Source organism: Rhinatrema bivittatum, chromosome 9 (genome assembly GCF_901001135.1).
Source record: "Rhinatrema bivittatum chromosome 9, aRhiBiv1.1, whole genome shotgun sequence".
Taxonomy (NCBI): domain Eukaryota; kingdom Metazoa; phylum Chordata; class Amphibia; order Gymnophiona; family Rhinatrematidae; genus Rhinatrema; species Rhinatrema bivittatum.
In genome coordinates, this window is record NC_042623.1 from 165997988 (window position 1) to 166024123 (window position 26136).

General features: G+C 44.6%; 1 protein-coding gene across 5 annotated transcripts in view; it reads right to left on the reverse strand.

Moving 5' to 3' along the window:
- KIF1A (kinesin family member 1A) overlaps window positions 1-10818 on the reverse strand; it is a 416621-nt gene extending 405803 nt beyond the window's left edge. For all 5 annotated transcript variants that reach the window (XM_029616880.1, XM_029616879.1, XM_029616878.1 and 2 more), the window contains exon 1: window positions 10713-10818. In XM_029616880.1, the coding sequence (XP_029472740.1) occupies window positions 10713-10818 (106 nt within the window). The remainder of the gene's footprint in view (window positions 1-10712) is intronic.
- Window positions 10819-26136: the final 15318 nt, after the last annotated feature.

Genomic DNA, 26136 nt, shown 5'->3' on the forward strand with positions numbered 1-26136 from the left:
CCAAGGGGAGGCACACAAGAGTTCTTCTGTGAGATCCACTGGAAAGGATTCAGTGGAATCTGGCAGTGTAAGGGCAACATCTTCATTTAAACCCCTGATACAGTCAGGTATACCCTGGAGTCAGGATGATGTGGTTCCAGCTACTGTGCCTGGTCTTTTTGCCCCCCTGATTTACTGTGCCTAAATGACCATGAAAATGACTATTTTTTGGACTAAGATCATCCAATCAGGTCTTAAGCTGACTAATTGCTGGATGTGTACCCATCTTCCAACCAATGCCCTTGTTCCTAGTACCTACAGAGTTGCCCCCATCAACCTTTCTCTAACATAGCCATGGGGAGAGTTCTTCAAAAGACATGCTCCAATACATGGCCGAAAGCAGCCATTTCTGTTGAACCCAATTGTTCTGTCTGTCATTCAAGAGATGGCTGACTGGTGTTTCCAAGACATTGCTGACCTCACCAAGTAGCCTGTAAACCATTTGGGCTAACATTTCTCTTGAACCTCTCTCCACTTACATCAGAGTTCAGATCTGCATCAATGGTCCATACACTATGTTCAAGGATATGGGAAAGAGACAACTGGGAAAGTGAGAATGTCCATTTATCCCTTTAGGGGAGCTGAGGAGTGGTTGACTCTCTGGGCATTACCTGGCCTCTTCTATGTAGATAGAAAGAGGGCTTACAAATGACTGTTTTCCAATCTGCCCTCCCAGTTCACCCTAGGATTTATGTTGCCTCGCTTTTCTGTACATCCCCTGTGTGAGATCTCTGGAAACCTATTGAATCCTGACATTCATTCCTATCATCGAGTTAAGAGGCATACATACTACCCTCAGCCCCCATGAGTTTCATAAATTCATCCATTACCTCCTTTCTACCTGGGAATTTATGAACTTGAAGATTTTGTACTTAATTTGTCCACAGTTGTGAAAGACATTGCCAGTGAGACGAATATGCCCTTATCCACTCTACAGAAAGAAGCATCTCCCTTAGCCAGACTGGTCATGAACAACTGAATGGTTCTTGACATTTTATTAGCTAAAGAAAGGGGTGTATGTCAAGTTATTAATACCTCTTGTTGTACATATATTGATAATGAAAGGATCATTCTGTTACGCTAGGCCAACCTGCCTTAGCACTGCAGTAAGATCAGAATTTCTGGAGAAGCAGGCAGAGGTAGTGGGATTACTTATCCTCTATTAAAAAAACTGTCTCTTTACTCACAGGCTGATGCAATAAGTTGCGTCTAGCCAGCGCATGGGTTTACCCGTAATTTGGCATGCATTTTGGATGTGAAAAAATAGTGTCTGATGCAGTAAGGGGATTCGAGTGTTCAAAACGCGCACCCTAACAAATGTGTATCTGAAAGCACCCAATGCATGTAAATTCTATGAAATGAAGACAATACCTATTACCGCCCAATGCAAGAATGCCCCCAAAGGCTGGGCACCCAATGCACATTTTTTTACGTGGAAAATTAACTCCAGCTCTGGAAGTGGAGTAAAGTTTACTTGCAGTCTAGGGCTCATGAGAAACATAGAAAATATTATTCTTCTGTGTTGCAAAAAATGTATCCTTCTCCATATTTATCGCTACTCCGATTGCCCTGGTCAAGTTGAAGTGTATGTTTTCCAGCATATAGATTTTTTTCTCCACCTTGTTTCCTTGTAACTAATATAATAAGTGAAGGAAATGTACAACCTGAGGAAAAGGTCAGGATTTTAATTGGTATCTTCAAAATGCATTTTCAGCAGTTTACTTGAAATTGTAACAAATGCACAGTTTTGACGCCCATGCGCTGGATGCAGTAAGATTTTGAGCACTTTAATCGCACATTTCTCCCTAGTGTGCCCTTTTTTTCCACTGTTCCAATTTCGCCCTCATTTGAGTATTGCAATGGACGTACAGGGGATGTGGTTGCAAATGTGTTAGGAAAATGGATGTTCATATTGGGCGTCCATTTTTGGCACACTTTTTATTCCATCGGCCTGACAAGTAGGGAAGGACACACAATTACCCAATAACATGTCCCTCTTTAGAGGAAACTGATTATTTTGCTGTTAATCTTCCCTTTTAGCAGGGTACAGTAAGCAGATTCCCTTTCAGTCCAACACATGGGTAGGTGCTGACCCTTCCTTCCAGTCTCTGGATTTCTGGTGAGCAGCTCCTTCAACTTCCACCACTGCAGGGAAAAGTTCTCCTGGTCTCTCAGAGCGGACTTGTACTTTCTCTCTCTCTCTCTGCTGCCTGGGAGATTTGAAAACCAAAAGCCCATGCTGTTTTCCTTTGTTCAGGCTAAGCTTTGTAGGCTCCTCCGTTCCCATTGGCTCTTAGGATCCAGAAGACTCCACCTGTCTGCTTAGCTCAAGTTACAGCTCAGTTTCTGCTGCTTGTTAACCCTTTAGTGGCATTTGTTTTGCAGGCAGCATTCAAAGCTGTGAAAACAAGCAATTCCCTAATTCCTCTTTTCTTTAATACGAGTGGTAGGATGAACCCCAGGCTCCAGTAAACAAGTCTAAAACATCACTGAAGAGAGGGAAAAACCCTCCAGTTTGGTTTCCTGTTCCAGTTCATAGACCTGGTATAGCATAAGCTCAGAGGGGCAGGAAGGCATTTCTATTTTTATAACCAAATCACACTTGGATTTGAAAATCAGAAGTATTCCACTTTCTTGTTTGCTTATCCTTGCCTGATGATAGAACTGTTATACTGGAGGACAAAGCTGATTCAGAACATTATGATCCTCCAAATGCCAACTCTTTGTAAAACAGAAAAAAATCAGGCTGTGATTGAAAAATTAGAGTGAATATAACGTCACATTTCTTTCTTATGGATTGAGCATTGAACTGGAATCTGTATTGTGGGAATAACTCTGAGGAACGTTTAATCAATTTGAATAGCAAGAATGGGCTAAGTTAGAACATAAGAACATGTCATACTGGGTCAGACCAAGTGTCCATCAAGCCCAGCGACCTGTTTCTAACAGTGGCCATCCAGGGTATAAGTACCTGGCAAGTATCCAAAAACTAAGGCCTGGATTTATCAAAATGCGGTAAGTACCGCATGCGATAGCAAAAGGGGTGTGTTTTATGCTAATATAGTATTTATTGCAATTTGCACTAACTACCTGTGTGAAGAACTAAGTTAGTGCAAATTGTGATACCATGTCAGATTCTGTGATAAGTGCCAGACCTGTTGTATTTCCTGCATTCAACCACTGGGGGACCATTTTTAAGGATCCCAGATGAGAGAGACTGGCCATAATATCATGGCCCATAGGCAGGTATTTGTATCCCTATGGTAGGCCCACCTAGTAACTCGAGGTGGGGTTTAGGTAAGTGTGTAGGGGGTTAGGGGCCACTTTGACATGCTACGTGACACCTACGAACAGAACAGTGGTCTCTTGTGAAGATTTGCTGGCCTTCGGAGTGAGGAAACTCACTCCAAGATGAGATTTGGGCAATGTTCTCTCAACCTAGACCTCTCATGATTTTAAACACCTCTATCATATCCCCCCTCAGCCGTCTCTTCTCCAAGCTGAACAGTCCTACCCTCTTTAGTCTTTCCTCATAGGGAAGCTGTTCCATCCCCTTTATCATTTTGGTTGCCCTTCTCTGTACCTTCTCCATCAGAACTATATATCTTTTTTGAGATGCGGTGACCAGAATTGTACACAGTATTCAAGGTGCGGTCTCACCATGGAGTGATACAGAGGCATTATGACATTTTCTGTTTTATTCACCGACACCAGCCCAACAGCCTGACTTATAACTGTTCTAGCAACTATGCATACAAACAAGCGCTAAACCATGTATATAAATTATTAAGAAAATGTTTACAAATTATCATGAGGACTGCTCCTTGCCTCCCTCGCATTCTCCAATGTATATTATAATCTTTCGTCCCCCTTCTTATTTCCTACTCCAAGTTTACACATCCTTGTTATAATGTAACTTTATACTCCTTCAAATCTTCTCTACTGTTTAGTTGGTTATAATTTTCTACTTGTTCGATGTAAACCAAGCTGATTTGATTTGTATCAAGAAATTCGGTATATAAAAGCCTTTAATAAATAAATAAATAATAAATTCCCTTTCTAATAATTCCCAACATTCTGTTTGCTTTTTTGACTGCTGCAGCACACTGAACCGACGATTTCAATGTATTATCCACCATGACGCTTAGATCTTTCCTGGGTGGCAACTCCTAATGTGGAACCTAACATTGTGTAACTATAGCATGGGTTATTTTTCCCTATATGCATCACCTTGCAGTTGTCCACAATAAATTTCATCTGCCATTTGGATGCCCAATTTTCCAGTCTCACAAGGTCTTCCTGCAATTTATCACAATCCACTTGTGATTTAATTACTCTGAATAATTTTGTATCATCTGCAAATTTGATTACCTCACTCGTCGTATTCCTTTCCAGATCATTTATAAATATATTGAAAAGTACGGGTCCCAGTACAAATCCCTGTTGGCAATAATAACCATATCTACCCATATGTGTCTAAGCCCCATCTTGGTTTCAGTACAACTAATGCAAGGATCACAGCAGTTCCCAGGGCTGCACTCGCTGTCCTGGGCCATATCTTTATCTTTCTCTCCTCTCACTTTCAGCACAGTAATGAGCAATAGGAAGGCCAGGGTCCAATCTAATGGGAAGGAGGCCAAAGCCTCCAGGGCCCCTGGTGTTGATGGAGGCAGTTTTACACAGTATTTCACTCACAATGTTCCACTCTGTACTCACTGGTGCAGCTCTCTCTTCAGTGGAATTTCATAGCTGGACTTAAAAAAATACTCAGACACAGAAAGGGGAATGTTGTTCAAAATAAACTATCCATGCAAGGATAGCAAAGATCATCATCAAGTAAAACAAATGTGAGCCCTCTGTGGACAGGGAAATGCCTACAGTACCTCAATGCAATCCACTCTGAAGTGTCAAAAAAAATCTAATTAATTAATTAATTGATTAATTAATTGTTATTCCCCAAATCACTGTCACCTTATCCATCCTCCAGATGAACCAGTGTCCTTCTCCAAATCTTGAAAGAAGGACAACAGCTCTTCAAAAATGGCAACACCACAAACAACTTCTTTTGGGCCCAGACCTCTCTTCTTCACTACACACCTCCTTGACTTTTAGAACGGCAAGCAGTCCCAAAAACTCCTGTCTTGAAGGGGACTTTGCTTCACAGTTGGGAAAAACTGACAAAACAGACCCACTCTCTGAAAACTCAAAATATTTCCTTCTGCACACAGGGAAACCCCCTTTTGACCAGGAGGGGACAAAAATTAGATTCCTCCAGTAGGCTGGGGCCCCACTGGGATCTCCAAACTCCCCAAAATCACCAAGCTTCCAAAACTCCAAAGTGGCAGGCAGCTCCCAACTATAATAGCAACTCAAACTAAAACAAATCAATTCAAACCATATTCCAGCCTAGGAAATGAGCTGATCATGCTCAACCTCAAAAAATAAAGGTGGGCACTGAAAAATTCCAAAAGCAGGAGGAATGGCAATCACCTGGGGAGGACACAAAAATGCAAAAATATCTCCCAGCCGATGAATAAAGAAAGCTGCTTGGTAAGAGTGTAACGCCACTGCTACACCTGTAGTTATGGTTATCAAAAGTCCTATTATCTGAAAAGACTGTGACTCATACATAATATCAAGAAACCACAAAGCAAGAAATTGTGATACCGCTCGCAGCCTGACTCACCCAGATGCCACCTCTGCTGCAACATGGCTTTGAGTCTCCCCCAACTCCATCTATTGCATGTGGCATGAAATGCCGCTGACACAGCCACTTCCTCTTGTGACTGTGAGACACCACTGATGCTGCCTTGATCTTCACAGGCCAGAGTGCCGCTGACCCCGCTCTTGCCTCCTTCGTCACTGCTGCTGGCATTTTCCTAGGAACACTTGCACCTCTGATTAAGATTTAAAGGAACCACAGCGGGAAAATTTTCACGGCCCCTTCTGATGATGACACTGTCCCGAGCCTTTAAAAGCCAACTTCTCCCATTGCTCTAGGCCTTCGCAAGGTTACCGGTCATTCAAGGTCTCCTGTTTCATGTATTTCCTGTTCCTGTTCCTGGTCCCCTGTTTCCAAGTCTTTAGTCTATGTCTTTCTTGTTCCTGTGTCCAAGTCTTCAGTCCAAGCCTTCATTCCTGAGTCCAAATCTTCAATCCAACCCTTCAGAGCTCTGTTCATATCTTTGATGCTGGTTCCTGAGTCCGAGTTCCTGAGTCTGAGTTCCAAGTCTGAGTCCCTGAGTCCTGTCACTGGTCTCCAGAATTCTTGTTCCAGTCTTCCATCTGTTCCAAGTCCTGAGCCTTTGTCTTTTTCCAAGTCTTCAGAGTCTTCAGCTTTGTCTTATGAGTGTCCAGAGTCCTCAGACTTCATCTGTCCTATGCTCAAGCTGTTCCTAAGAGGTTAGTCCAAAAGGGCTTGTGGAGTGGCCAGAGGGCTACCCCAGAGAACGCATTGGGTTGCTGGTTCTCATTTCCTGGTGCGTGTTGGACATCCAAGTGTTCCTGTTCCAAGTAAAGGGGGTTCCTGTTTTAGCCAGCCCATGCCCAGATGCGCTCGTCCGCCAGTGATGTGGACCACTGGCAACCACAGGGTTGTGTCGATCATATTGCAGAATAGAAGCTCACGCTCACGTCCATCCGTGCTTACAACAGCTAGAAAAAGCAAAGACTTGAAACACAAGGACACCATGGACAAGTGAAAGGACATGCAAAGGACATGGCCCTTTGCTGGAGGCCTGCAGGCAGGCCCCTTTGAAGGGCTAGAGGTCACCTGATGGGGTTGGAGTTGGCTAGCTCCCTTGGCAACCAGGAAGGTAGGCAGGCAAGGAAATTTGCTGTAGACTTAGCACAACAGACCATAAAGTGTTCAGTACAGACAATTAACAGCAGTTATATATTTAAAATTAATTTAAAATTCTAAATGTCTGATAACATTTCAGAAAAATAAGTTTGTATTCCTAGATCCTGCTCACCTGGAAGATTTTCTTGTTGATAAGGATGGTTGATGGGGAAGTTTTAACAGCTTGTTTAGGAGAGTTTAGATACTGGTATAATTGTTTATTTTCTCTCCCAAATCAATGTAAGGATGCACTGTACTTTTTCCTTTTTCTGTGTTGTTTTTCTCTTTGGTAAGCTTCTCAGTTTTCTAATGTGGACTGGAATTATTGGAATACTTTACAATGAGTATACATTTCATTATTTGAAAGTTTTGGATATTTTTCTTTGTATTCCAATTTGTTTACTTTTCTTTATTTCATTGTATATGAATGCTAAGAATTTAATTAACTATAAATTTCAAAAAATTAATTTAAAATTCTTATAAACCACTTATTACAAATGACTTGATCTATTTATTCCGTTTATAAAACTGCCCCTCCAGCTCAGGCTCTGGGCTATGGATACAATATTGAGCAGTAGAATGGAGAATCACTTAATATTTGATCTGATTACAAGACTTTTCAGTTTTGAATTACCACACAAAGCATGGATATCCCTAAACTGAACAGGAACTGGACATAGTTGATGCAACTAATTCATGTATAAATGGAACATCCAAATCTCTCTTGCCTGGGAGTGTGTATGTAGGCCCTTATAAACAACAGAACGTTACAATTTACAAAACAAGTCAAATAAGCAGCGTAACTGAGATTCACTTGTAGGGGATTTCTTATTTTGCCTTATTTTTCCAAAAACTGGAAAAATAGTATCTCCCAGAACACCCCTACACCAAGATTTATGTATATCACTGGTGGGAAGAGTCAGAGGGCTACTATATATTTAAAGGGAATCCTGGGTCGATGTAGGGCAATTGTTTGGAGGTGAGTGAAAGAGTTGCATGGTCTGTGAAGGGATCTGCTTTTTGAAATCCAAATCTTGTACAGATTAGAGATCGTAACTTGACCCAAGTGTCTGTCAATGCCAAGCCATCTCTGTGCTTTTGGCAAAGCTGGTAGTTTAGAACCCATGCTGAAAGGAGTGAATTATATTTGCTGTCGACCAGTGGAGCAGTCACCTGATGGCTCACTAAATACTAAATAGATTACAGCTTTGAGATAGAAATGAATCCTTTGCAACTTTGCTTCCCTGAGATGAAGGTGAAAATCATAAAATCCTGTGGGGATGTCCCAGTTACAAGAGTAAGTTGCTTGTTTTGCTGAATATTCAGCTAAAGTTATTCAGGGAAAATTATCCAGATAACTTTAGCCATGCCTCTGAATCTACTCAGTTAAAGTTAGCAAGGCAAGCTTACCCTGCTAACGTTAACCCTACCTGGCTAGAGCCTGATTAAAGTTGGTTAACAAAAAAAAACCCACCTCTTGCTTGCCAGCAGACAAGATTCCCCGCTCCCTACTCCAAGTATAGTGATCAGCATACGTTTGCCACCTGCCAGCCCACTGAACCTATTTGAAACCTATTTGTTTTCTTATTTATCTCTGCTTATCAAATATTTCAGTAACATTTATTTAATTTTAGAAGACCACTTGCTGGTATGGATAGTGGATTTTTTTCCTTGTACTGTGTCTTTGCACTGACTGTATGGGCCTGAAGCTATTGCTTCTACCCACTGAAGAATCCCGAAGGCTGCAATGAGCTGACCATTATTCTGCATCCCCCAGATGTGCTTCTACATTGTAAAATGTAGAGTAACAAGGGAGTTACTCCACATCTTCCAAATGCAAGAAGATGATTCATGTAATGCTGTGACTGTAATAGTGGAACAGGCAAGTCCTCAGACCCCAAGAGCTATACCAAAGATATATTCTGCTGGTTTGGTAATACTGAGGAAGCAAGGATATGAATAAAGTCTCATAAAAGCCACCAAGTTCACTAAGGGCCTCATGTAATAAAGGATTTTCTCCCATTTTGTATCCATGGACAAAATACTTAATAAGTATAACACTAATACTCCAAAGTGGTCCCCTATTCTCATCTGAAATGGATTAGTCTGATTGGCCAACCAGTTATCAACAGAATTTATTTTATTTGCCATAGTTCCTGTTCATTAGCCTAACTTCATCTATCTTTTTTCTATTTTCCACAAACTTTCCCTCTTCTATTATTGGAGAAAGATTATTAGTATATTCCTGACAATTATGCCCGCTAATGGGCAGTATCTCTTCCAATTTCTGACATGAAACTTATCACCATAAACAGACTTTACTTTCCCACTTAAGAAATGCTGTCCCTTATTCAGCAATAAGTGTTCCATTGCATCACAAAGCAGTGCTCGAAAGAGAGTGTAACTCAGGTATCAGTACAGGCTCATGTATTATTGAAAGCAGGACTGCTGAGTTACTGAACTATGCAAGAGGAGAGGAGGTGAAGAATAAACTGATAGACAAAAAACAGGATGAGAGAATGGAAATGAAAGGGAGAAGAAGAAGGAAAGGAAATAAACTTTAGTTGCTTTGGGTATTCACCAGTATTGCTACCTCTCTACAACTAGGTTGTGCATTGTACCCTCTCCTACCCTATGGAATCATGAATCATTCAGTCATATAAAATCCAATAACCAAGTGCAGTTCAATCATCATATTCAACAATGTTATGTTCTGTATCATAACTAAAAAAATGAAGATATGCCAGTGGGAGCTGTATTAGTCTAAATCTGTTGTTCTAATGGTAGTAAGATGTATCAATAGAAGGGATCTAGTAGATACTACCTAAATTAGTCCACCTATTTTCCAGTTACCCTCACTTTCTTTCAAAACATCACTTTGTGGCTACATTAATGGCAATGTTTATATGGCCGGATCCCATAATAACCACAAGAGAACAATAGGAAAAAGTTCCTGGAACTTCCTGATGACAGAACAGGACAAAAATGAATGAGCAGGAACATATACACTGCTTCTTCCCCTAATAATCCTACATGTCATAATGTGCCATCTTAAACAAGTAAGATATAGCAGAATGAGGATCTATTGCAGCACTACTCCAAGAGTTCTCCAGTATGACATCCTAGTAAAAAAAAGACGAATGGTGTAATGCAACTACTGATTGATTCACTCAGTATCACAAAATCAAAACCAGTAAGGATGTTGACCAGGTAAGATTGTTAAACTTTCTCATCTATTTTTATTTTTTATTTTTTTAAATCATTTGGAAAAAAAAAATGTCATTTTTCATCTTATTATAAAAGCTGTTGGCCCTGTAAAATGAAAATGAATTAATTATCCATTATTTAATACTGCATCCCTAGAGGGGGTTAGCTTATTGTTATAAAATTCAACAAAGGACCATTGGATAAGTTTTATAAATTTATAAATGTATAAATTTTATAATCTATTATTAGCTAAATAAGTTGTTCTTGATACCGTATTATACTGTTTTAATGTAATTTGGATTTCAGTTACTATTATACTGTTATATGTACACGCAATTGCGTATTTTTGTTCTATGTACACCGACGTGATATCTTTGATGAGCGGCGGTATATAAAAACCAATAAATAAATAAATAAATAAATAAAATAAATAAGTAAGGAATATACATTTAGCCAGATAGAGGCCAGTTAGTGGCCTGGATCCTTTGGACAGAGAGGTTACCAGCAAAAGGTTGGAGTCTTAGGATAGAGAGAGCCCCATTAGGAGGCCAGGTCTATCACAAAATGAGCACTCTAGCAGTGGATTAGGCCTATTGGATAAAGAGGACATCAGTAGTTTACTCACTGGTTGTGTTTCCTGACATCTGAATGATGCATTTGGAATCACGCCCGATCTCTCTGGAGTTAAAGGGACGCACTCGCACAGCCACTTTCACTGAGGCTCCCGCCATCTTGATGGCTGTGAAGGTTACAGATTCCAGCTAGGGCCTACACTCCCTAGACAACTAGGAGTGTCCTGGAGGAAAAAAAGAACAGTATTATAAGAAGGGAGAAAATTCAAGCATTTACTGTCTTACATGTCAACAGTCTCAGACTTGGTAAATACCCAGTTGCTGGAAACCAGGGAGATTATTGTCAACACAGAGTCCAATGGCTAATGCACCAATAATTTTATTTATTTATTTATTTATAATTTAAAAAATAGATTTACAAATAATCAAATCCTGAAAACTCCCATAATAAAGAAAAACATACAAATCAAGTAAATAAACAAATGAAAAGCCTATAATAGAAGGGAGAGAGGTGAGAAAAAGGAACAAGGAGAAGCAAAAGCAATGCTCGCTTGGCATTCTTGTTGGACTCTTTGTTAATCTCTGCACAGTAACAGGACGGTAAAGGGAAACATCAATTCACTACAAATTTGTTCTGAAGAAACAAACAAGCTGTACAGACATAAAATACATAAATAAACTTCTCAGATGTTACAGGCATTAGAATTTTGGCCTTGCGCTTCACAACATTCCAAAAGCATGTGTGCATATTTTTATGTCCACACCATACTGCCACTGATTCCTATTTGAAAAAATGAGACAAGTAGAAACATTTCTGCACTTAGCTATTTAACAACAGTTCTAACTAGAGTGCATTATACCAGCATAATTATAAAATATAATTATACCAGCAACAAATTAATCCCTTTTCAGTTTGGTTTGTTTCACACAAAACAAATGGAGGGGTCCCTCTTAAAATAATGACAATTTTTGTTTGCATTCTTTTTCGGGTACATGGGGCAAGCAACACTGCAGATTGTTTTTCTTGAAGCTAAACAGAGCAGAACGGGGATGGGAAGGAAAGGGATAAGGAAGATGCAGGACCAATCAAGCTGAAGCACTTTTTCAACCAACCTATTTAAGTGTGAGTTCCTTTTATTTTTTTACCTGAACTGAAAGGAAAACTGGACTTAGAGGAGCCACCATTTTCTAAGTCATTTATCTCTTGAATTTCAAAGAGGGAGAGGAGAGACTTTCTTAAGCTCTTACTGAGAGCTTAAGAAAATAGAAAACAGTTACAAAAACATTTACATATATAGGGTATTGCCTTTTGTCATCACTCTGTCACAGAATTACAGTAACAGGGATGAGGGTACTGCAGACAGACTAGATACACTGTGGGGCGGATTTTCAAACACATGTAACCCCGAAAACCTGCTTCTGCGCACACCGAGCCTATTTTGCATAGGCTTGGTGACGCGCGCAAGCCCCGGGATGCACGTATATCCTGGGGCTTGAAAAAAGGGGCAGGGCAGGGGTGGTCCGGGGCGGGGGCGTGGCCAGAGGCAAGCTAAATAATAAAACAAAGGTGGGGGGGATTTAGATAGGGCTGGGGGGTGGGTTAGATAGGGGAAGGGAGGGGAAGGTGGGGGGCAGAAGGAAAGTTCCCTCCGAGGCCGTTCCGATTTCGGAGAAGCCCCGGAGGGAACGGGGAAAGCCATTGGGTTCTCCTAGGGCTCAGCATGCACAAGTGTGCACCCCCTTGCATGCGCCGACCCCGGATTTTAAAGCATGTGAGTGGCTGTGCGCGCATGTTCTAAAATCGGGCGTAGATTTGTGCGCACCGGGTTGTGTGCACAAATCTACGCCCGCACGTAGCTTACAAAATCTGGCCCTTTGTCTACAATGAAGCACTCTCTCTGACAGGAAAGTATATTGCAGCACTCTTTTCCTTCAGCCTTTGTTTACTATGTGTCACTTAAGTCAACAAGCACATAGTGCTTTGTGTATGCTTTCTTCAAAAGTGACTGTATCTGCAGTATCATTAATGTGTTGCGGCAGTGGACCTTTGAGCCAAGGGGGAGTTGGCGCAACCAGCAGGGAGAGCCTTGCAGGTCCCCACAGTCAGCCAGCAGAGCTGGCTGATGCAGACACCCAACTGGAGCTTCACCAATCCCAGCCCCCGTTCCCATTAGGTTGAGCCCTCGGGTGCAGTGGCCAGCTGGACTTAGGCACGGGCCTCTGTGGAGGTGAAGATCCGTCGTGAAGAATATGGTGTGGGCCAGCATAGTAGGAGAAGACGAAGACTGGATGAGAGTGGTCAGGGCAGGCACAGGCAAACAGAGTCAGGGTCGGGCTGTAGTCAGAAGCAGGCAGAGTTCACGCAGTGTTGTGGTTCAGGCAGTGGTCAGGCAGGCAGCTTTCGATCAGTAACAGTGATCAGGCAGTGGTCAGAGACAGGCAGAAGCCAAGCAGCATCAAGGTCCAGTCTGAGGTCAAGGCAGAAGTCCAATTTGATGAGACAAGGTATAAAGAGGGGGTCGAGGGACCACAGGAGCAAGACGAAATGCTGAAGACAAAGGAAGGGGAGGCTGACTAGGAAGACAAGAACTCAGTAGACAAACCAGACAGTCAGGGCCGGTGCAAAGGAATTAGGCGCCCTAGGTACCTTCTGACTTGGCTGCACCCCCCCCCCCCCCCCCCCCCCAGTCGTGCCAACATACCCCCATACCCTGGTCACGGCTCTGAATCCTTCCTCTCGGTTTTTTTTGGGCCGTGAGCGACCCCACATGGCTTGTGCCCCCTAATGGTGGTAGCCATAGGCCCAGTCCTAGCTCGCCTAGTGCTTCTGCTGTCCCTGCAGACAGCCAGGAACTGGAAACACAGAGGCAAAACACTTCTCCAAAAGAGACGACCTATTGCTGAGGCAAGGAAAGGCAGGAGAAGTGGCCTTAAGTAGTCCCTGCCCTGTGATGTCCTCAACAGGCACCCTCGGGCTTTTCCCGCTGCGGGCCCTATAAAGAGAGCTTAGTTGGGCACACGCATGCCTATGGGAGGCCCAGAGAGCAGCTTCAGAGGAAGGATGCATGTGAGGCCTACTGTCTGCCTCTTCCAGGGCTGTTGGCAATTGGCAGGGGCGGTGCCCGACAGGCTGCTATGCCCTGGAGCGGAAACCTCCCCAGGTATTGGGAAGCATCATTTTGGGCCCGGGGCTGGAGGTAAGAGTAGGGTCCGTGGGACAGAGCTGCGGACCGCCGATTGCAACACTATGTGAGTCCATACTACTGAGTGACCGGCTGACTGATTCTTTTCTAACACTATCTGTCTCAGCCTTTGTGTACTGCGCGTCTCTTATTTGGTCAAATAGCACCCAGCACTGTGTATGTGTTTTTACTACTGAAATGATTATGTCTGGGTGGGTTGTACAATAACACTAAAAAAAAACCCTAGTCAGCCAGCGCCACTGGTAATCTGTTTAAGATTTCATCATGTCACGGACATCAAAGGGCAGATGTGGCATGAATGGGAAAGGCAAATGAAAGTGTTCCTTTACAAGGACCAAGCACCAGCACAAACAACACCAGTAGTAATATATCCAGGAATCCCATGTCCAAGATAAAGACAGAATTCTTTTTTAAAAGGGGGAAACCTACATAGACAAGTAAGCAGCTGGAACAGCAGCTGCCACTGCCTGCTCCCATCTGCACTCTTCCTATGGTGCAGGGGAAGAAAAGGCAGAGTTAAAGGAGAGTGGCATCAGCAACAGGGGCCCAGGGTACAAACAGAGAGTGGGGAAAACTTATGTCATTAAGTAGCAGCCGCTGAATATGCGCTTACATTTAGTGACTGCAGCTTAGCCACATAATTCCCTTATACGACTAAAAAGTTAGCTGTATAAGTTGTGGGCAGGCAGTGGGTGGAGCAACTTAGCTCAACTAAGGAGCAGTAGTCGGTCTTCGCCGCATAAGTTTACCTGCTACATTAGACAGTTATAACTGATACAGCTAAGTACAAATATAGATGCATATATTCAGCGACCTAGCCATGCTACTGAATATACCGTGTAATTTAGCCAGATAAGTTATATCCGGCCAAGTTACTAAAACGGCCATCTTTCAATATTGGGCCCCTAATGATTTAAAAAGTCACATAAATTTGTTCTAATATTTCCCATAAACCAATAAAATATTTCCAAACAGCAGACACATAAATTAACACCTCAAAATGTAAAATAGTAAATTAAAAAATCTCCAGTTCACCATACCATTAAATAAATAAATATATACCTCGCATCTTTTGATTTCCCAGAGATTGTTGTGGATTTGGGTGAAGAAGGCCACACAATCTTTATCCTTTCTCTCTCCTTTCTCACACATAGGCACTCTCTCATACATATGCAGGCTCTTACACACACACACATCAGACTTTCTCTTTTTCATACACACATGCAGGCTCTCCCTCTCTCTCTCTCTCTCTCTCTCATGCACACATAAAGACTCTCTCGCTCTCTCTCCCTCATGGATACATGCAGGTGCTCTCGTACAGACATGCAGGCTCACACTCTTTCATACAAACATGCAGGCATTCTCTTTCATGCACATATTCAGGCTCTCTCTCTTTCATACACACATGCACGCACTCTCTCTCATGCACATATTCAGGCTCTCTCTCTTTCATACACACATGCAGGCTCACACTCATGCACATATTCAGGCTCTCTCTCTTTCAAACCCACATGCAGGCTCTCTCTCTTTCATACCCACTTGCTGGGGTTTACACACACACACACCCTCAGTCATTCTCCTTTCTTCTGGGCCTTGGCCATGCCTGCGCTGCTCAATTACTGCCAGAGGGGAAGTGGGAGGAAGCGGTCCTGCAACCGCCAGATGTGTCCTTATGCCGAGCCTGTAGGCTTTTCTTCGGGTTGCGTCGGGGTTGAGTTCCCCCGCGGTCCCGTCCAGACTTTCCTCGAGCTGTGCAGCCCTGCCAAGACCTCCCTCGGGCCATGATGGGTTGGGCTCCATCGCGGTGTCACAGCCCTGCTGACACCTCCCTTGGGCCACATTGTGTGTCATGGCCCAGCAAAAGAACTTGTTCCACAGCTTCAACTCAGCAGGAGCTAAGATGAAGACCTCATAACCAGTGCGACTGGCCCACCGGAGGATGCCCGATCCCATGATAGGCCAATCTGCCCCTGAGAGAGATGCAGGAAAATAGAGGGGCATTTTTACTGGAGTATGAAGTGTGAGCAGCAGCTCCATGAGAAGCAGAAAGTAGTGGGGGCATCTCATCACCGTTTTATTCAGGATGTAGGCAGCAGGTGACATTCTACCTATCTGATAATGCAGAGGTTAGTAGAGCAATAGACAGCTCTTTATAGCTTGCTTCTATTTAATTACATAGATGTGGATCGCCCCCTGGGGCATCATGATTGGTTATACATTGGGCAGATGGTAATAGTTCCACAAAAGCCACTTTAGGTAAGGTTATCCCCATAGTCAATAAATAAATAAATTAAATTAAATATCCTGGAGGCGAGGTTACAGTATTTCTGGAAGAAACAGGGAGTGGACTTCTTGTAAAATAGGTTCATACCCCTCACCGAGAAGGATGCTTAGGCATGCTGCATGACCCACAGATAAAAGGGAGTATTGTCTCCAGTCCAATGCTCTCATTTTCTGGAAGGACATACTGGAGGTTATGGTGCAGGAACAAGAGCATCACAGGCAGAGGGGCAGTGGGAATGCAGTGCAGAAAAGAGAGGACACTCACACAGTAATGTCTATATGAGCAGCGCCCTGTTAGTTACCACCTTTAAACCCCACCACCACCACCCACTCACCCAATTGGTCAACACAAAATGGATTCTTCTGATACAGGCATAGCTACAGTGGTTGGCAGAGTCAAGGGCATAGCCACAGACCTATTGGCATACTGGGCACTCCATCAGATCTTAGAAGCTAAGAAGGGTTGGGCCAAGCTAGTACTTCGATGGGAGACTGCCCAGGAAGATCAGCTGCTGTAGGCAGCAGAGAATAACAGCAATTTACTACAGCATCCTGCTAACAAGAATCATAGTTATGTGGAGAGCCATAATCACATATCTGTATCAGAAAAGACACCCCTACTACCATATTTGTATGATTGAAGGTGTCTGGTTTTATATATTTGATTTCTCTTTCTCTCTCTTTACATACCTAACCTCTTTCTTTATACACCTATCTAGCCTTTCTTCATAAGGGAGCCGTTTTATTTATTTATATTTTTTTGTTTAGCTTACATCTTTTATTCTGACTTCCAGCTATTACATTCAAAGCTGATTACATCACAAAATACAGTAAAACAAAAAAAATCATATTATGCAAAACAAAATACAATAAAAAGTACATTATAATATCCATGGCTTCTAGCACCCGTATGCCTCCTTAAATAAAATTGCCTTTATCTACTTTCTAAACACTTTGATATCCCTCTCCTCCCATAATTTCTCTGGTAAAGTATTTCATAAAATAAGAGACATATATGAGAATGCACTACCTTATGCATGCTGTAATTTATAATTCTAGGTAGCAGGCATACAAAGAAGTTTTTTCCCTTCAAAACGCAGGAGTCATGTTGGATTATACATTGAAAATTTTCCTCCATTCCATCCCCCTTACCATTTTTGCCTTTCCCTGTACTATTCCATCCTCTTTATCATTTTTTGCCCTTCCCCCATCATATATATATATAGATAAATAGATATATATAGATATATACTGTATTGTATATGTGTATGTATTCTAGACTCTTGGGCAGTGCTTCTGAGCCACAATGGAAGAATCATGGATTTTTAAGCATGGCAAATCTCATTCCTTTTTTGAAAAATATAATTTAAAAAGGAAACAGTCACATTCTGAAAAAGTCACAAGTTAAGAATGAAATAAGGACCTATAATTAAACATGACCCATAACGGTGAAAACTTGTGGTAACCATGGGGTGTTATGAAGGTCCTTCACATATTTTTAGAGGCACTTATAGATTAAAGAGAAATATAAAAAATTATTTTGCAACGTATTTATACATCAAAATCTCATTCCTTGACCAGGGAAGAAGGTGTAAGATTTATGAATACTGTATGCTCTCTCTTTTGAAAAGGTTGGAGTAAAGGTTAGTTCCTATGCTGAAGGGGGAGAGAAGAAATGAGCTGATATTATTCTGAGAGGGATTTTTTGAGGAAGTGTTGTTGTTGCCATAATTTCTCCTAATAATGCTGTAGAAACCTGTGTACCCTGAGAATTCAATGATTCTTATGAGTTTGCTCTGACTGCTGGTATCCCTAGATAGTAAAATAAAAAGTTTGAAAGTGGGAGGATTTACAAAGGCAGAGGCTCAAAGGTTTCTTAGGTTCTTTGAGGTAGATCTAGGACTCTGGAAGGAAGCTCGTGGGTTTGTCAAAACTAGAAAATGCAGAGTTATGCATTTAGGATGCAAAAACCTAAGGGAGAGGTACAGTATTGGAAGTGAACTTCTTCTAAGCATGAAGGAAGTGTTGCGCTGGAGGTGGACCCTTGGCCTGGTGGAGGATTGGTACGGCCCTCTGGTCAGACCCAGAGAGCGCCTGCCACCAGGAGGCGGAGCACAGGAGGAGAAAGAGGCTAGCTGGAGTTTCACCAATAGCAACCCGTGGTTTCCGCAGGATGAGCCCTTGGGTACCCTGGTCTTAGGTGGGCCTCACAGGGTCTCCCAGAGAGGAAGTGCAGGAGAGTGCCCACCACGAACAAGGGTGCGTGGTCAATGTTCAAGCAAGCAGGTAAAGGAATCACAGGAGGCCAGAAGAGAATGTACGAATGGATAGCGAGGATCAAGGTCAGAGTATCAGTCCAGAATGGTCAGCCGAAGCAGGGGTCAGTACCTGTAGTCAATCCGGGAGTAGTCAGGCAAAGGTCAAGTTCCAGGCAGTGGTCAGTGGACAGGCAGAGGTCTGTTTCAGGCAGCTGCCAGACATGATCGGTGAACAGGCAGAGGTTGGTGAACAGGCAGCAGTCAGACGAGGTCAGGAGCAAGCAAAGGTCAGTACCATGAGATAAGTCCAAAGGGTACTACCTGGAATGGAGAGATGCTGGAACAGGAGACACTGGAACAGGCAAACTAGAGACACCGGAGTGTACGACCCAATTGCCAAGGCAAGGAAGTCCACTTCCTTAAATCCTGCCATCAATCAGGGTGCATAGCAGAACTGGGAGCTGCCCTTGGCCCTTTAAAAGGCCGGGCGGTCCGTGCGTGTGTGCCTAGAGGCGGGGCCAATGCCATGGAGGACGCCGAGCCCCGCCATGAAGCCTGGATGGGAGACTGTGAGCGGGGGAGCCGGGGATGCTGCGAACTGGCTGCGGAGGAGGAGAGCCTGGAGCTCGTGGATGGGAGAGCGAAGTGAGCAGAGCTGGCCGTGGAGCGGACACGGCTGGGACCCATAACAGTACCCCCTCCTTCTAGGCCTCCCCCTTACTGGCCTGGGCTTTTTAGGGTAAGCCCGATGGAAGTCTGACAGGAGGTCCTTTTCGTAGATGTGGTGAGAGGGCTCCCACGAGTTCTCCTCCAGCCCAAAGCCCTCCCACGACAGGAGGTATCCCCAATGGCCTTTTCGTCGACAGACATCAAGTACTTCCCTTACTTGTAGGGTATTCTCTAGTTAGTATCAAGTTGAGTAGGTGCAGGAGGCCTCCGGGAAGGCCAGGACAGAACTAGCGGCTTTAAAAGGGACACGTGAAATGTGTTGTGGATCCCCATGAAGGCAGGAAGCTGAAGTTGGTATGTAACCGCTCCAATATGTCGGATAATCAGAAATGGCCCGATGAATCTAGGGGCCAGTCGCTGTGATGGAAGACATAATCTGATGTGTTTAGTGCTCAGCCAAACCTTCTGGCTGGGCTAGAGGGGGGATATGATAGAGGTCTTTAAGATCATGAGAGGTCTTGAACAAGTAGATGTGAATCGGTTATTTACACTTTCGAATAATAGAAGGTCTAGGGGGCATTCCATGAAGTTAGCAAGTAGCACATTTAAGACTAATCGGAGAAAATTCTTTTTCACTCAACACACAATAAAGCTCTGGAATTTGTTGCCAGAGGATGTGGTTAGTGCAGTTAGTGTAGATGGGTTCAAAAAAGGTTTGGATAAGTTCTTTGAGGAGAAGTCCATTAACTGCTATTAATCAAGTTTACTTAGGGAATAGCCACTGCTATTAATTGCATCAGTAGCATGGGATCTTCTTAGTGTTTGGGTAATTGCCAGGTTCTTGTGGCCTGGTTTGGCCTCTGTTGGAAACAGGATGCTGGGCTTGATGGACCCTTGGTCTGACTCAGCATGGCAATTTCTTATGTTCTTAACAGCGCCCAACGGGCCTGTCTGGGATTCAGAAGCTGGGCTCCTTTTAAGTGTTCGAGGTTCTTGTGGTCTGTAAATATCGTAAACTTATGCTGTGCTCCTTCTAACCAGGGGTGCCACTCCTGAAAAGCCAATTTCACAGCTAAGAATTTGTGGTCCCCGATAGTGTAATTTTGCTCTGCGGCAGAAAACTTGTGTGATTCGAAGGAGCAGAGTACTAAGACCCCCTTGGAGGAATATTGGCTCAGGACTGCTCCTGCTCCAATGGCGTAAGTGTCCACCTCAACGGTGAAAGGGCGGTTAGGGTCTGGTTGGCGGAGACATGGACCGGAGCAGAAGGTCTCTTTCAAGGCGTGGAAAGCAGATTGAGCCTTGGGGCTCCAAACTTGAAGGTTACTATCTTTCCTAGTCATGGCCGTGAGTGGGGCAGCTAGCATAGAGTAGTTAGCAATGAAGTTTCTGTAATAATTTGTAAATCCAAGGAATCTTTGTAAGGCGCGGAGGCCTACTGGCTGAGGCCAATCTCGAATACCTTGAAGTTTCTCAGGTTCCATGGTGAAGCCATGACTGGAGATGATGTACCCCAGGAATGGAAGGCGGGTCTGTTCGAAGATACATTTCTCTAATTTTATGTAGAGGTGATTGTCTCTGAGGCATTGGAGGACTGTCTGAACATGTGAGCAGTGGAACTTCAGATCTTTGGAAAATATCAGTATATCGTCCAGATACACCACAATGAATGAGTATAGTAGGTCCCGGAAGATCTTGTTCATCAAACGCTGAAAGACCACAGGGGTGTTACAAAGCCCAAACAGCATTACTACGTACTCGTAGTGGCCGTTCCTCGTATTAAGGGCGGTCTTCCAGATGTCCTCTTGCTGGATTCGTGCAAGACTGTATGCCCCTCGGAGATCTAGCTTTGTAAAGATCTGAGCTCCTTGTAGACGATCAAATAGTTCGCTAATGAGTGGCAGATGGTAGCAATCCTTGCGAGTCACAGCGTTTAGCCCACGGTAGTCAATGCAAGGACGTAAACTGCTGTCTTTCTTCTTCATGAAGAAGAATCCGGCTCCTGCCATGGAATCGGAGGGTCTTATGAATCCCTTATTCAGGTTCTCTTTATTGTACTCTGACATTACTTGGGTATCCGGCAGTGAGACGGGGTAGGTTCTGCCCTTGGGAGGCGTAGTGCCCAATAGGAGCTCAATGGGGCAATTGAATTTTTGGAGTGGAGGCAGAATGTGTTATTATTTGTAAGGGTTTTGGGTGGATCCCTGGACCTGTGGCAGATGACCACGCCCACTGGGGGAAGTCCCGAGAGGGGCCACAGGTCAGGCTCAGCGTAGGAGACACACACTAGTTCTTTTATTATACAGTATTGGTGAACCATCAGAGGTGGCAGTAGTGAGCTGGAAGTAGCCCGGTTGGGCTTGTAGTCTCTCAGGCTCTGGCACAGCGATCCCACAATGGCTGTGCTGTAATAGAGAGAACTGAAATTGTGAGTAGTAGCAGGATATGCAGAGTTCAGGAATAGAGCCTCATTGGTAATGTACTCACGCAGCGGTCTCAGCGAGGAGCACAGGAATTGGAGTGAAGGCAGGCCCTCGAGGAGCAAGTACCTGGTTCCAGGGAATAGCTCTGAGAGTCAGAGATGGTAACTCACAGATGTTGTAGGCAGCGGTGTCTTCCTGGCAGAAGTGGAGTCCAAGTAGCGAGTCCAGGAACATGGGCCCTCAAGGAGCGAGTACCAGTTCCAGACTGCGACCTAAACAATAATAAAGAGAGAGAGCCCCCGAGGAGCGGGTACCCCAAATAGAGTAGTCCGAAGGATGCAGAGTTGCAAGGTACGGAGAGCGAATCCCATCCGTCGGAAACCTGGAACGGAAACCTTTGCTAACTCGATTAGCTAGCAATTGCGTAGGCCTTAAGTATCCTGGATACATGACGTCATCACAGGGGGACGCCTCTGAGGTTCACACCACTGAAGGTACTTGAAGCAGGGCCGCGTGGCGTGCGCGCCCTAAGGCAGCTGAACAGCATGGCGGGAGGCAGCGCCCAAGCCGGTCTGGGGACGCCGGAGAGGACGACAAGCAGACGCCACGGCAGCCAAACGTCCGTCAACCGCAGGAGGAGTCGCCAGAGAGGTAAGGAGGGTAGAGTGGAAACGTCGGGCAGCGACAGTCGTAACAGTACCCCCCTTCAAAGGGCGGTCTCCTCTTCGGGTACCAATCTTTGGTTTAGAAGGATGTGCAAGGTGAAACTGACGGAGCATCTCTTTGGCAAGGATGTTGGCCTGAGGCTCCCAAGAGTTATCTTCGGGGCCGAAACCTTCCCATGATAGAAGGTATTCAAGTGTATTGCCTCATCTTCGGACATCAAGTATCTCGTCAACCTTGTATTCAAGGTCGTCTTCTGCGTTGATAACAGGTGATACCTGAGTCTTGAAAGTAAATTCGCTGAGGATGAGCAGTTTTAAGAGTGAAACGTGGAAAGCGTTATGGATGTTGAGTCCAGGTGGTAGCTTCAAACTATAGGTGATGTTGCCAAGACGTTGGAGGATTGGAAATGGTCCAACGTAGTGAGGAGCGAACCGAGTGGAGGGTAGCTTCAGTCTGAGGTGATTGGTAGATAACCAGACTTTATTTCCAGGTTTGAAGACTGGCGCTTGCGAATAGTGAGCGTCATAGTACTTCTTAGCACGGTCACTCGCTTTATTCAGCATGCCCTTTGTCTGCTGGGGACATCACTGAGAGCTTCAGTGGAAGTGGTGGTGTTGGAGAATGTCCATATACCACTTCAAAAGGTGTTGATCCAGTTGATGTTGCTGGATGAGAGTTGATGGCGAATTCAGCCCATGGTAGCAGTTCGGCCCAGTTATTCTGATGGGAACTGACGTAGGCACGAATGAACTGCTTCAAAGTTCTATTCATCTGTTCTGTTTGACGATTTGATTGCAGATGGTAGGCTGAAGTGTAATCTAGAGAGATGTCAAATAACTTGCGTCTACTCTGATATTTCTGTCTCCTGGGCGATACTTAAGCACAAAGTCGAAACAATTAAAAAATAAGGACCATCTGGCTTGTCTGTGATTAAGATGTTGTGCGTGGCGGAGATACTCTAGATTTTTGTGGTTCGTGAATACAGTTATTTGATGTTGAGCACCTTCGAGCCAAGGCCGTAGTTAGGGAGTTGCTATCTGTTGGGAGTATCAATCAAATAGGAGTTAGCAGTCTGCTAGGGAGTTAGCAATCTATTATTTAGGAGAGTTGTGGGTGGATCCTTGGACCAGTGGAAGATAACCACGCCCCCAGGGGAAGATCCAGAGAGGGACCACTGATCAGGCTCAGAGTTAGGAGACAGACACACACCAGTTCTTTTATTAGACAGTATACTGAACCACCAGAGGTGGCAGTAGTGAGCTGGAATACCCGGCTGGGCTGTAGTCCCTCAGATACTGGAACAGCGATCCCTGGAGGCTGAGCTGTACAGAAACTGAAATATAGTGAGTAGGCAGGGTATGCAGAGTTCATGTACCGAACCTGATGGTAACACTCATACAATGTCTCATGGAAGCCCAGGAGCTGGAATGTATAGGCCCTCGAGGATCGAGTACCTGGTTCCAGGGAAAGCTCTGAGAGAGCGATGGTAACTCACTGATGTAGTTGGCAGTGATGACTTCCAGGCAGAAGAGAATACGGAGCAAGTGTGGGAACAAGGACCCTCGGAGTGAGTACCGGTTCCAGCTGTCACCTGAAAAACAAAGGAGAGAGCGAGGCCCCCGAGGAGTGGGTACCCCTGGTAAGTCCGAGGAGGCAGAGTAGCTTACGTAGAGTAACCCGAACCCTTGCTAACTTGATCTGTTAGCAAATTATAAGACATTATATATCCGTCACGGGTGACGTCATCTCAGGTGGACGCTCCTGAGGTTCACGCCATTGCCGGTATTTCAGTCAGGGCTGCGCCGCGCGTGCACCCCTAGGCCTCCATGAAACATGGCGGGTTGCAGAGTCTAGCCGGTCCGGGGACACCGGAGGACTTCTGCAGAAGGACGCAGCGGCAGCCAATCTTCCTGCAGGCAAAGAGGGAGTCGCCAAAGAGGTAAGGAGGGCGGAGAGAGGGCGTCCGGAACCAACGGACACAACAACCGCCATTTCTCGAATGCAAACTTTATTGCCAAGAGCTCTTTATCGCCAATCCCATAGTTCTTCTCAGCCAGGGAGAATCATCATGAGAAGAAGGAAGAGGGACGTAAAGCTTTCGAGTCTCCTGTCTGGTTCAATACGGTCCCCACGCCAACATCTGAAGCATCAACTTCAACGATAAAGGGCTTGTTGGGGTCAGGATGCCGTAAGCATGGTTCAGTGGAGAAAACAGTCTTCAGATTCTCGAATGCGGAAATGGTCTCCGCAGACCATTTTGAAGCATTGGCACCCTTGCGGGTCATAGCGGTCAAGGGTACTGTTAAAGAAGAGTAGTTCCTTATGAAGCTTCTATAATAGTTGGTGAACCCCAGGAATCTTCTCAGGGCCTTTAGGCTGGTAGGTTGGACCAATTGTTGATACTCTCAAGTTTGTGAGGGTCCATCAGGAAGCCTTCTTTAGACACAATATAGCAGAGGAAAGGCACTGAGTCTTTGTGGAATTCGCACTTAGAAAGTTTGGCGTAAAGCCGGTGTTCACGGAGTCGGCGGAATACTTGTTTGACATCTTCAATGTGAGTGGGCAGGTCCTGGGAGAAGATTAGAATATTATCCAGGTAGACCACAACACTCTTGCACAGCAGATCCCGCAAGATGTCGTTCATCATGTTCTGAAATATGGCGGGTGCGTTGCACAGGTCGAAAGGCATCACTAAGTACTCGAAGTGGCTGTCTCCAGTGTTGAAGGCTGTTTTCCATTCGTCACCACTACGAATGCGAACTAAGTTGTAGGCTCCCTTCAGGTCGAGTTTTGAAAATATTTTGGCCCCTTGAAGCCGGACAAACAGCTCCGAGATTAAAGGCAAGGGGTAACGGTCTTTATGTTCAATATGTTTTTTATTGGTGGACCAAACAGAATAACAAGAAACGGCAGGAATCCAATTAACAAAAAGCAATGCTACAAACACGTAAACATCACTGCACATGGCCAAGTGGACAGTAAGGTATGACCACCAGCATTTCATCCCATCAAGTAACCATCTCATCTCGTTCAGACCTCGGTAATCGATACATGGATGTAGGGTTCTGTCCTTCTTCCCCACAAAGAAAAAGCCTGCGCCGGCTGGAGACTTCGATAGTCTGATAAACCCTTTCTGAAGGTTCTCTTCAATGTATTTGGACATTGCCTTGTTCTCAATTGCTGAGAGGGGATAGACACGTCCTTTAGGAGGTTCAGTATTGGGTTTCAGTCTTATGGCACAGTCATAGGACCTATGCAGAGGAAGAATGTCAGCCACTTCTTTGGAGAACACATCCCCATAGGATGCGTATTGGGGCGGCAGTCCTGGCATCATCAGAGTCGTAGGCATGCAGATAACAGGAGCAATCTCCTTAAGGCACCTCCAATAACACTCTGGGCCCCAGCGGAAGAGTTCCAAGGATGCCCAGTCAAATTGGGGTTGGTGTGCTTGCAACCAGGGTAACCCCAGGACGATAGGGTGCATGGCCTTTTCCAACACAAAGAAGGGAAGCGATTCTGTATGGAGAGCTCCAGTGCAGAGAGTCACTGGGACGGTTTGGCAAGTCATGTTGTCCGGTAAGAGCTCTCCATGGATGGAGGATAGAAGTAGCGGAACTTTCAAATTGACAAGGGGAATCCTCAGGTGTTCCACTAAACGTCAGAGAATAAAGTTGCCTCCTGCCCCTGAATCCACCAGGGCAAGAGTTTGAACCGTGGATGGTCCACAGGTCAAGGAAACTGGGAGAGAGACATAGTGAGGCCTAAGAACAGTCCTCCTGCAGGACTTAGGCCCGTCCGTTTTCCTGGATGAATAAGGCATGTAGGGACATTGTGGCCGGACTGACCACAGTACATGCAAAGACCGCGCCTCTTCCAAAGTCTTCTCTCTTTGGAAATCAAATGCCTGTGACCAAGTTGCATCGGTTCATCTTCACTGGCAGCAGGAATTACTGGAACCATCCGAGGTGCAGGTTT